Source organism: Aethalodelphis obliquidens, unplaced genomic scaffold (genome assembly GCF_003676395.1).
Source record: "Aethalodelphis obliquidens isolate GAN/ISIS:26980383/991018 unplaced genomic scaffold, ASM367639v1 scaffold2, whole genome shotgun sequence".
In the NCBI taxonomy this organism is placed as follows: domain Eukaryota; kingdom Metazoa; phylum Chordata; class Mammalia; order Artiodactyla; family Delphinidae; genus Aethalodelphis; species Aethalodelphis obliquidens.
Window position 1 is genome coordinate 50,852,097 of NW_020837946.1, and position 12,631 is coordinate 50,864,727.

Sequence of the window (12,631 nt, forward strand, 5' to 3'; positions counted from 1 at the left end):
TGTTTAAGTCCATTGTTATTACATATGGACCTATAATGTGAGTTCAAAATATAAAAATTATTAAAAACAAGAGTACTAAGCATCTTGTAGGAACTTTTGTATAAAAGATTTTGTAAAAACTTCACTAAGTTATAAGACTGAAGGATCTTTAGATTTTAATTAGGGCAAATAGGATAGATGGGTAAATGGGAAAAATACTGACTATTCCAACAGAAAAGCAAAAAAAGCTCATGTCACAATTTGGCCTTGTAAAGGAGCATGACATTAAACATGGGAACCCTGCTCTCTTCTGTGAGCCTCACTTTCCTCTAAAATGAAAGATTCTGCTTACCTTACATAGTTTCCTGTAAAAAACAAATTAGCTATACAAAAACACAGTTTATGTTGAAGCACTACACAAATATAGGGTGTTTACACATTACTTTTTAAAATCTTTGATTTAAGTAAAGCAAATAGCCAATCTCCAAGAAGGCTGCAAACCTATTCCCAATTCGGCATCTTTATAAAGAGGCAATACATATCTCATCCCAGAAAACATAAGGGAACACTGTATTAGGTATTAAATGAAGGAAGGCAAGCCCATATAGACAACATCTGCCTATTCTACTTATAGGCATTGTTTTTTCTTCCTGGACTCCCATTAGCGTTAATAAGGATGGAGTGTGTACGTCTTAGTATGCCAATAGTGTGTCATTAACCCTCCTAAACACTAATGGATATAATGCACATACATTTCAGCAGAGCAAGCGATAGACTTCTCTATTTTTAGTAACTATATACTGATGCAAACACATGTTTTACAGTATACTGACTCAAATAAAAATTGTAATTTGAGGGCTTCTTAGAGAAATGTCTGATTCTGTAAGACTGGGGTAGAAGATATACAAATGAGCCTGGAGTATCTTGTAGCACCAGAAAGTAAGAATATGCTAAAACAAACAAAAAAAAACCCACAGTAATGGTGTGAGCAACAAAATAAAGTAGTACTGAGTTATAACCCAGAGTATTAAATAAATATCCATGAGTCCATACTGATAAAAACAAATGATTGAATAAATGTAAAAAAATGGAGGAGCAGAGACAAATGTTCTGTGCAAAATGAATTCCAAATAGTTATTTATTGGAATTTATTCCAAAAAATTTATATTTACAAAATAATTTTATGTAGATACATTTTTTTCAAGGAGGTGGAGTATAACTTCCCACTCCTTGAGTGTGAGCTACACATGGTGATTTCCTTCCAGAGAATGAAATATGGAAAGGGGGTAAAAAAACCAGTAACTCTGCAGTGGGGAGAACTGGCGAACACTCCCTCAACCAGGTGATCAAGGTCAACGTCAACAGTGATAAATCAGATTGATAGCTTGTACCCTTGATACCATTTGATGAAATGGTCACTTTATATCTATAGTCTTTCTCCCCAGAACCCACAACCCCAGTCTAGTCATGAGAAAAACATCAGACAAATCCCAATAGAGGGATATTCCAGAAAATACCTGACCAGTACTCCTCAAAACTGTCAAGGTCATCAAAAACAAGGAAAGTCTAAGAAACTGTCAAAAGCAAGAGAAACCTAAGGAAATGTGATAACTAAATGTAAGGTGGTATCCTGGATGTGTTCCTAGATCAGAAAAAGGACATTAGGCAAAAACTACACAAATATGAATAAAACATGGACTTTAGTTAATAATAATGGATCAATATTGGTTTGGTAAGTAACAAATGCACCATATTAATATAAGGTATATATCATAGAAAAAACTAGATATAGCATATATGGAAACTCTGTATTATCACAATTTTCCTGTAAATCTAAAACTGTTCTAAAATATAAATTTTATTTTTAAAATAGTATAATTTGAGTTGGAACTTACTCTGTTAAAAGTAATATTATTAAGAGGAAAGACAAAGACATGAACCAGACTTTTAAAAATGGAATCAAATGCACAAGGATTTCCAAATGCATTGGAAAGTGATGTCTATGTAGTCCATAAGTAGGGCCTTTTTAGACTTTGCATGGCAGCAAAGTACTTGGTGATGATCCATGTAGGATTTAACTGTCTACATTATGGTATCATCTTAAATGCTTTGGAAGTTTGTATGAGCAGGAGGAATGAAAATGGTGAGATGTGTGTTCCACTTTTCCATGACCCAGTCCATTTAACTCTGCAGACACGTGTAAACATGACTCTTCCTTCTGTGATCTGAAAGGCCTTACCTTCTGGTCCCCCAGACGGCGTGGGTTTCCTCACATCCCCGATAACTCTGCTTAAATCCCTGTACAAGGACTTACCATGGTGTGCTCTGCCTGTCCACTTGTGTGTTGCTTCCTCCAGACTGGTCTCCTAGAAGGTGCGGATTTTGCCTTTCATCTCTGCAGCCACACCACTTTAAGGCCATGCTCGATACACAGTGGAGGCTCATATGTGATGTGTGGCGGTACATTTTTAGTGCTTATGCAACTGAATTTTACCATTTGCAGACTTGGGAGAAACCTAGAGACACTGGGTCTTGATTTATCTGTTCCAACCAAATACAAAAGTTCATCTCTTCCCCTACTTCTAAGATAGGAAGCAATTTTAAAAGTTGTATGTTATTTAAACAGAGGAATGTATTGATACATTTAAAAGATTAAGCTTAAAATAGGTGTAAATATATACAGACACCTGAATGGAACCATATTGATGAAGAGTGGTCTCCTTTTCAAAGTTTAATTGGCACCACATGGGGACATATGTATGCATATGGCTGATTCACTTTGTGCAACAGAAACTAACACAGTATTGTGAAGCAATTATACTCCAATGGAGATCTATTAAATATATATTATATATATATATATAAAATATATATATAATGCACATACAATACAATCCCCCCCCCCCAAAAAAGAAAGATACATTCTCAGATCAGTTCTCCAATCTGACCCCACCTTCTGAATTCAAAGATATGAGGAAAGATGAACATAGAACTTAGTGAAAGAAATTGAAGAGAAGTGAAGGAAGTGGATCTGGAAATAGAAGCATATTTGGTGGTTTTTTTTTTTTTTTAAGGCAAGACTTGTATATATTTAGAATGTTCTTTGTTATCTAGAAATCTGTTAAAGTGTTTCTTGAGTTGCATAAATAATAAACCCCACCCTACACAGTAAATAAACCAGGCCAGCACAAACATAAAAGCCAAGATTTAGAAAGGCAAATGTGATGAATACCTGAAGAACCCTGGAGACGGCCTGATGCGAAGCTAAAAGATCTTGCTACCTTCTCTCCCTGACTTTTCAACATGCAGGGGGTGATGAAAACAGGATACTATGGCTAGTCTATTCCTTTTGAGAATTTTTTTTTTCAGCACAATTATAAGAGGTTTCAAACTCAGGAAGAGTGATTTGATCATAGTTCTATATAATCATTGTTAACCTACCTACATTGCCTAATTATAGGCTGAATTTATATGATTTCCTACACATCCCCCTGGCTAGAAATGTTTATTGTATGATCTTCTTTAGCACCCCCAAATTTACCATTAAACACCACTTTCTTAGGCTTTTTTGAAATATGAGATTGATTAAATATCAGTACCTCTGAGAGGGCTGTTAGTTAGCTGGGAAAAGAGGGGCTGGGTGTCTGAGAGGAGGAGGCAGGTGAATGAAGCAAAGCAGGGTTTTGTTACAAAGGAAGTGAAAGGTCAAAGATCAACTCCACAAATCTACCTGAGATTGGTACAAATAAAAGTGGAGTGAGTGTTGCAAGGTTTGGTTGTCCACATGCTTATTAGGATCAGGCACCTTTAGCCCTGACTCTTCAGTTCCTACTGGGATGAGAGCAAAGCTCTGGCAGGGATTTTATTCATCTCCAAGACCTTCCATCCCTCCTTGGTCTCTCCCCAGGACTTCATTCCTCCTTTCTGCAGCCTCAGGGGAAACGAGGAGGAGTGTACCTGCCTCTTAATCCAGGATTCAAATAATTACTCAAAATAGATCTTACATATTGTGTGCCTTTTCTAAGCATGCTCTTTACACATATTGTTTCATTTTGTCCCCACAACAGGCCTGTGTGGTGGTTATCACCTCTATTTAACTAATGAGAGAAGAGACAGGTTAAAATCATTGACTTGCTGAAGTTGAACAGTTAACAAGTGGTGTCACTGAGGTTTGAACACTGATTGCTTCCCCGACAATGTCCACGTCTTTTCCTGCTGGGTCCCATTACATTACTACAATCAACAGCTTTCCCTGATTTGAAGATTATCCTTCAGTTAATATTACATGGCACATCTTTGTCACTGTCACCTACCATCCTCCAAAATCCATGTTAGACTTTTTATTGGGCCAGTTTTGATTTATTTCCTTCCCTGGGCTCTTCCTTATTTACATTTATTGCTTTATTATGAAAAGAGGCTAAACTGAGATAAAATATCAAGATCACACCGTCCTTGGAGGAAAAAAATGTAGGAGTTACAATGCTGTAAGCATTCAGAGAAGACATACTGGACATGTCAGAAGAACAATCTCTGGACACTGAAGTAGCAAAGAAATTATGAAGGATGAGAGGAAGAAGATGTTTTTCAGAAGTCCATGAAAAATCTGACTTGTTATACATTAAGAATGGTAATGTAATACTAATAGACCTGCTCTACAAAGCTGTTTTTCAGTCAGCTGCTTTGTTTCGTGTTCAGATTTCCTTTTAAATCGATAGCCCTTGCTTTGCCGTCTTCAACTGAAGGCATTTGCCTTCCAGTAAAACACACACACACACAAAATGGGGGTGGAAATGAGTCAGCCATTTCCTGCCCCAAGATTCAAACCTACTTTGCTTTTCTGAAAACATGATTCAAGCTATCCAACAATAATTTAATTGGCTGTTCTGTAAATTACAGGGCTGACCACCATATAAACACCAGAGAAATCACATGGGTATTCAGTAGTCAGCTATCATTTTTCTGATAATCCTCAGAACTTTCTATTTACATAATTATAAAGCACTATATCACACAGGGTAATGGAAAAGTAAGTCTGTTTTCTATGCAACCTTCAACTTGTGATTTTTTATGCATAATATATATTACAAATTTATGACTCATCTATAGAGATGAAAAAATGTGGTCAGCACACCATATCTGAAATATCATAATGTATCTAATGAGAGTTTATAATATCCTCTGGTTTTAAGGGATGTAATCTTGACATAATAAGTCTATTTCATAACTGGTTGAATGATGGCCTTCAGGGGGACCAGTGTCAACTAGAGGGAGATACGTGTGCTGCAGGCCTTTCTTTGCCCTGTTCTGTTTGATACGTCTATTACAGATGTGGATAAAAATATCAGAGATAATTTTATATAACCTATGGACAAACAATTGAGATAATGGAAAATAAAATAGATGATGGAATCGTGATATGAAATATGACATGTTCATGTGACAGTCTGACTCTAAGAAGATGAAAGTCAATTGGAATGATAGCACTGTCTTGCTTTTTGGTTAAGAAAAGACATAATTTTTAAATGAGCTATACATTATAAATAATATGGCTTTAAAGCAGTACATGAAAAAGGCTTGGAAGTTTTGAATTTATGGTAAGCTCACTATTTGTCACCAATGTATATGGCTGCCAGAGAAAGCTAGTACAATTTGGGGTCGCATTAATGGAGTTAAATTATCTGGAATGAAGGAGGTGACAGGCATAATTGAAGTCTCCATTCTCTTCTGGTCAGACCACTCCTTAAATATAAGTTGATTTTGAATGATGTACTTCTAGAGTGATATAGGCAAAGTAAAGCTTATTAGGAGATCAGGAGTGAATGTGAAAGGACAGGCATAATTGACATTGAAATGTTTTAACCTGGAAAGAGAGAAATTAGGGGTGAGGCAAGGACCTGATAGATGTCTTGAAATATTCAGATAGTTGTCATTTTTAAATTTATCACAAATAGCAACAAGATATAGAAAAGAATCCATGAATATAAATTTCAATAGAGAAAAGATCTTTCTAATAGACCAGAGAGAAGGTAAGCACCCTAAGGAAATGATTCATTCACCATCAGTAGTGTTGGGTACATTTAAAAAAATTATTTAAAAGTATATGTATAAGCACTGCTTATGTCTCAAGCATTGTGTTAAGCCCTGCAGATAAGGTAATAAACAAAATAGGCACTGTCACTGCTGCCATGTAGATCACTTCTGGTGTAGTTGGAGAGACAGACACTTAATATATAATTGAACATTGTGATTACTTGCAATGAAAGAACTATAGAGAATGTGTAACTATTAATAGAGAGTTCATAGCTACACATAATTTAGAATGGAGGGTTAGGGAAAGCTCCTTTCAGGATCTGACCTTTAAGGACAGGGCTTGAATGATAAGTAGGAACTAAGCAAATAAAGAATGAGGACAAGAAGGAGGCAAGGGAGAATATTCTAGATGAAGAATGTATGCAGACTCTTCAGGAAAGAGCTTGTTGCATTTAGAAGTTGGCAGAATGCCACTGTGGCTGGGACCTAGTGGGTAAGGAGAGGAGAGGCATATTGGAGCCACAGGGCAGTACGCTTTCTAAACTTTGCTCTGGAATAGGAGTTTTGTCTAAGGGCAGTGAGGAGCTATTGAAGAGTTTTAACCAAGGAAGTGGCATAATCACATCCGGTTTTTAAGAAGTTCACTTTGGGTACAGTATAGAAAACAGATGGGAAGTAGAGGAAAGAGACTGAATGGAGAGTAACCTTTTATATCCTGGCAAAGAAATGAATGTGACTTGAATTGTGATGGTGACATTGGAGATAGAAGAGGGGAAGGTGGGAGAGGAACTAATGGGGCGCAATCCACAAGACCTGGTGCTCTACTAATGAAGAGAGTGAAGGAGAGAGAGAGAGTCCTTGGAGACCCCCAGAACTCAGGAATAAGCACCTTTCTGAGAAGGGGAACATGAAGGACAAAATTGATTTGCTGTGGAGATCAGAAGGTCAGTTTTGAACATGCTAATTTTGATCTCATGATCTTTGATTTCCATGAGATTTCATTTCATTTATTCAACCTATGACATAAGAAAGACATGTTAGATAGATGATTGGATATCTGGAGTCTGGTCAATTTTTAGACTTGCTACAGCAGAATCACCTGGAACTTCTGATTATTTGGCTACAGCCCAAGCCTAATATATTAGAACCTTCAAGAGAACATAGCCAATCTAATACCCTGAGGTTAGATGCAGTGGAAAAAATGGAAGTGATGTTTGATGCATCACTAGATAGTTGTACTAGTTAATCTTTAAACTTGACAACTTTGAATGACTATGATGTTATGACTAGAAAGATGGCAAGACCAAGAACTAATTCTACTATTACTTTCTAAGAGTAAATGTTCTGATCAAGTCATGAAGCATCTCTGAAGGAAGAGAGCCATCTCCAGATTCTTCTATTTACATTGCCAAGTTTGTTTCCCACGATGCTGCTATCTTGGCCAGAAACTAACTGTTGGAGGAACCAGGCTCTAGCCAGAGGCAACCACCTAATGGTTCCAGTGGTCCATGAGATAACCTCTCTTAAGAATCCAGCCAAATTGATGCATCATTCTGGATGGTAACTAATTTTCCAAATCAGATTTTGTCTTTGACTAGAGGGGAAGGGAGTGGGAAAAAGAAAAACAGAAGCATACGGATAAGTAAGAACGTAAGAGTTAAAGGGGGATCAAGCAGAGAGAGAAGCAAAGAGAAACAGAAGCAGAGTCACAAGTATGACAATTAGTAGAACAAGGTTTAAGGGACATCCTCTTCCCAGCAGATGACAATGTAGCTGGATTCCCCAGTTCATTACAGTTCATTTATTCAACAAGTTTTTATTGAGCACCTATTATGTGCCAGAAACTGTACTAAGTGCTGGGAATATCAAATGAACAAAACTGTTGTCATGGACCCCTCATTCTAGGTACATAATGATGAGTGCCATGGAAAAAATTAAGGCAGTGTTATGAGGACATGGATAGTGATGGTAGGATGGGCAGTTATCAGGAAATGAAGACCTTTCTGAGGAGGGAACTGAGTCACCTGTGAGGCCACTGGGTAAAGAGCTTCTCAAGCAGAGAAAGTGGAAAGTACAAATGCTGTGAAACAGAAGTGTGTTTGAGATGTTTATAAACCGAAAAAGTCCATGACATTGAACCCTGATGAACAAGGGGCAGTGTGAAAGGAGGTAAGATCAAGGAGAAAGGACAGTGCAGCTCATTCAGGGACTTGTAAGCCGTGATGGGATTTTTCATTTTATTCTGAATGCAACAGGAAGTTTTTTAGGATTTTGATCAAGGGGGTGGCATGATCACATTTGTGCGTTAGAGGAATTACTCTGGTTTGTGTGTGGAGACTCAATTGTAGAGGGTCAAGAGCAGAAGCAGGAGAGCAGTAAGGAGGCTACTTCAACAGCCCAGGCAAGAAACAATGGTGGTCGCACAAGGTAGTAGCAGTGGAAGATACGGAAAATAGAGAAGGGGTACATCTTGAAATTAGCACCAACAGGAGTAGATGATGGATTGGGTAAGGGGGAGCAGTCAAGGATTATGCAAAGGTTTTTGTTCTCAACAGCTGAATAAGATTTATTGAGATGGGGAAAACCCAAAAAAGAACCAATGAGTTTGGTTTTGGACATATTAAATTTGAGAAGTTTCAATGAATGTCATTCATTCAGGTGAAGAAATTTGGTAGCTAGTTAGAAATGGGAGTCTGAGGTTCAGGAGATAAGTTATGGCTGCAGATATTAATTTGGAGGTGATCAGCCTATCAGTCCTGACAGTGTACCTGTTAAAATGGTTTCCTCGCTCTATTTCTTACCCCCTACCTACCCATGCACCTTCATAAAGCCTTCATCACAAGAGGTGATCTGGACATGTCTCTGTTTTCTGAGAGCTGGTGGAGCCATAAATACCATAGTAACTGAAAGAGGGAAAAATAAATGAATGTAGGAGCTGGGAGACTAGTCTGTCTGGGCATTTATTGAAATGGCATAGGCAGAATGTAGCATCTCTCTCCTGGGTATAGGCCTGTATATCCAGTAACTCCTCACTACCTAATACAAGAGAAGAAGGAAGGAGTCTAGCTAGTTGTTTTGTTTTGTTTTACTAATCAGCTACTCACTGGGTCATTCATGAAGCTCTAGTTGGCCATTTGGTCAGAGTGATTTCTTTCAGAACTATTAATCATATCTGGTGCTACTTTGCTCTCCTAGCAAACATTTTTTACATTCAATAATTGCATATTCCACTGCAGTCTGAAGAATTATACATTTCAGAGCAGTTGTTATTATTGATTTTGCATTTCAATAACATTTGCTTTCTAATTCATCTTTTTTATGATTGAAGCTTCTTAATTTGCTTACAATGCACCATATGTTACCATTGCTTAATTTTGTCCCAAAATATTCATTTCTAGCTCTAAGGGACAGGTAGACTGAATAAAATATGTGGATTTAGCTCTTTTTACTCTTTTATCAGTAGCAGGCGACTTTGCTAAGTATTTACAGGTAATAAATGAGGACCTAAGTGGCTTGTAATTATACCCGAATAGCCTCATGAAAGAATTACTGTGCTTTCTCAAGCCTTTAACTCATGACCAAAAATGATTATCATTGAATGGCCATCTTGGAGGGCTCAACAGTAGTAAGGTTATGGGTAAAAATATACAATATGACTAACTTCCCTAAACGTTAGCATCCCACATTCTTACATTTGAGAGCTAAGTATAAAAACCATGAGCCTTTGGGGCCTTGATTTTAAGATTTTTCCTTTAAAAATAATGCTGTTATTCTCTAAAGAACATGAGAACAGTCTTTATTTAGTTAAGCTAACCCAAAATAGAACAGAGGAAATTATTAAATGAGTGAACATGTATCTTTCTTTGGGACCCATTCATGCCAAAACTGATGTGTTTTAAAAGTACAAGATGACTTACAAGAGGGAAAATACCTTCAAAAATGATTACACTGATCTTGAGAAAGCGATGCCTGATAGCCTCAATAATTACCCTGGAATTAACTACAATGCTGATGACTGCATTATTTACTGCAGTCTTATGAACAAGCAAACATTGTATTTTATAGCTGCACAGGACAGAAGTTTATGGAAAGTAGCTATTAATGTGTCCCCTTATGTCCCACCTCTCTTTCAGAGAGAAGCCCCAAATCTAGAGAGCATACAGCATGGAAAATTTCACTCCCTATTTAGACATCTCTCTAGACTCCAGAGGAAGCTGTTCAGCTGGCCTCTCCTGTAGTTGAAACCGAGCTGTACGACAGCATGATGAGTCACTGGGCCAACAGCCCAAGTGCCAGGCTGGAACATGAGCAACTAGATTGGACACACTCTGCCTCATGTTAGGAATACTGTTGTGTGAGAAATAAAAGAAACCTTCTCTGGAATTGATGTTGGTCAAAATTCTGATACACTTAGATGTTCTTTTTGCAGTTCTAATTTGGTGGGGGAGGGGTGGAGATTCTGGGAGAACACCAGAATCTGAGCTAGCATTCTTAGTTGCTATTTCAACAGCTGTTACATGTACAGCTAATAGCTGTTTGACTGGGTTTCTTAGAACTGCTCCTGACACAGGGCAGTGAAGCAACACTTTACTGTATCTGTATCTGTCTGAAATTCAAGACATACTTTGCTTAAGCTAAGGAAAAAAAGGTAATCATCTGCCAACACTTGCAAGAGTAATTAGGGATTCTAGAAAAATCTCTTCAGGGAAAACATGTGAGGAAGGGTAAAAGAAAACTTTTGTCAGTATTTTGGAAAATCTGAATTTCCAGACTGAGATTTTGAGACATCGCTAGTTGTCCCTTCTTCACCTATTTCACTCTTGATGAAACTAGGTTTCAAATAACATATGTTACTGAAAGTCAGTAATGTGACTTTCAGTAAGATAGATCTAGCTTATAAGCAGGTATAAGGCACCTGAGAACAGCCTGCCTGCCATCCATGAACTCAGCACTCACAACAACCGGAAACAGTACATGAACAGTACCTTTCATGGCGGGTGGTGTGTACACGCTCTGCTTCCTTTGCTTAGGGGATGCATTCTGTGACTGGATAGAGAGAAAAAAGTAATAAGTCTTATATTTGGATAAAAAGTACAATGTCATCAGCCCTTTGAGGGAAATAAACACCTAGTAACATTAGTTTATTTTAAAAAGAAAGAAAGAAAGAGATAGTACCAATCCTTTCCATTTTAGAGAAAAGCATAAGTCCCAGGACAAAATATACTCCAAAAGCTATGTCCATGGTATAATTATATCTGTTCATAGGATTGTCAGTGGTTCTGGAGGGTTAATGAGAGTCCTTGCTAAGTAATATCAGTCTATAATCCTATGGAATTGAGATGTTCAATCTAATAGCTCCATTTCCTTGGAATTACAATGTTGAGGTAATATTCTTTTACATGTTCAAAAGCTCTCTCCTAACAAAACTGCTGCTTAATACTCTTAAGCACACTGGATCAGAATTAATTTATTGAGGCAGAAATTTTTGCACTAAAAATGATACAAATTGGAACAGAGGAACATATTTCAGGGTCAGAACCACAATAATGATATTTAAAGTTTAGATAGAAATAGATATTTATATATGTATAAGGCATTACTTATTATAATAAATTATATATATATGTGGTCTACACCTCGATCAGATTATGTCAAAGACTCCTTTTTAATGGTGTGTCTACTTATATTTCAGTGTGTCAAAGGCAGGAGTTTTAGTGTCTGGAGCAATTATTTTTGCTTTGGAAAGTTCAGGTATAAATAGTTACAAGATACTTTTTGAGGATTGTTCTAGGCTTTCCATGCATATTAGAAAGAACATATGTACAGAGTCTGAAGAAAACTAGAAACTGTTTCATGAAGTTGTAAATAGAGCTTGAGGCATCTTTACTCATATGTACTAAAGCTTAATTGCCCTCAAAGGAGTCATCAAGATGTTGGTATTTAGCTGATGCAAAAACAACCTATTAAAAAGTAAAAAATTCAACCAAATAGTTACCAAATCCATATCAATCAAAGCAAATGGTACAAGCAAATTTCTGCAAAATAGAGTGTTTTGATACCAGTCTATTATGCACAGATGCAGGCAGGGCAACTCTACATTAGTATACGTGTGTGGATGATTGAGCCTTCTGTTGTACCTCTGCTGTATTCTGTCACATTTGGTTGATTTTAAGAAGCATTCACTTCCAGGTTTTCTTATATGTTTATTTCCATATACATATTCAAAGATTAAGTAGAAAATTAATTCTACAGAAAAGTTGGTTTGTTTAGTAACAGTGGTAAAACTTACTAATAAAAATTATATTTATGTAAGAGTTTAGTTTTCAAAGCATTTAACATTTACAATCTCATTAAATTTTTAGAAAAGTCTTGAGAGATACTTTCTGGTATTTTGTTCTTTCTACATTTTCCACTGAGTTTTGCTAGATGCCTACTCATGTGGCCATGGGAATTGAGTATCAAGTCTGCATGAGTCCTACTCAATATTTGTTCCATTTCTGGGCACAAGTTTGCTCATTTTCTTGTATTCTGTGTATCCTATGTTATCAGCTCCCCTAGGCCCCCCGTCCCTGGTTCATATTTTCAATCTGAACTCCTACATGTGTATGTGGAGACTGGCCTC

At 37.0% G+C, this 12,631-nt stretch overlaps 1 protein-coding gene across 2 annotated transcripts in view; it reads right to left on the reverse strand.

Annotated features, from left to right (window-relative positions):
• PPP1R1C (protein phosphatase 1 regulatory inhibitor subunit 1C) overlaps positions 1-12,631 on the reverse strand; it is a 129,243-nt gene that overhangs the window by 45,595 nt on the left and 71,017 nt on the right. For both annotated transcript variants that reach the window (XM_027126588.1, XM_027126579.1), the window contains exon 4: positions 10,995-11,055. In XM_027126588.1, the coding sequence (XP_026982389.1) occupies positions 10,995-11,055 (61 nt within the window). The remainder of the gene's footprint in view (positions 1-10,994; positions 11,056-12,631) is intronic.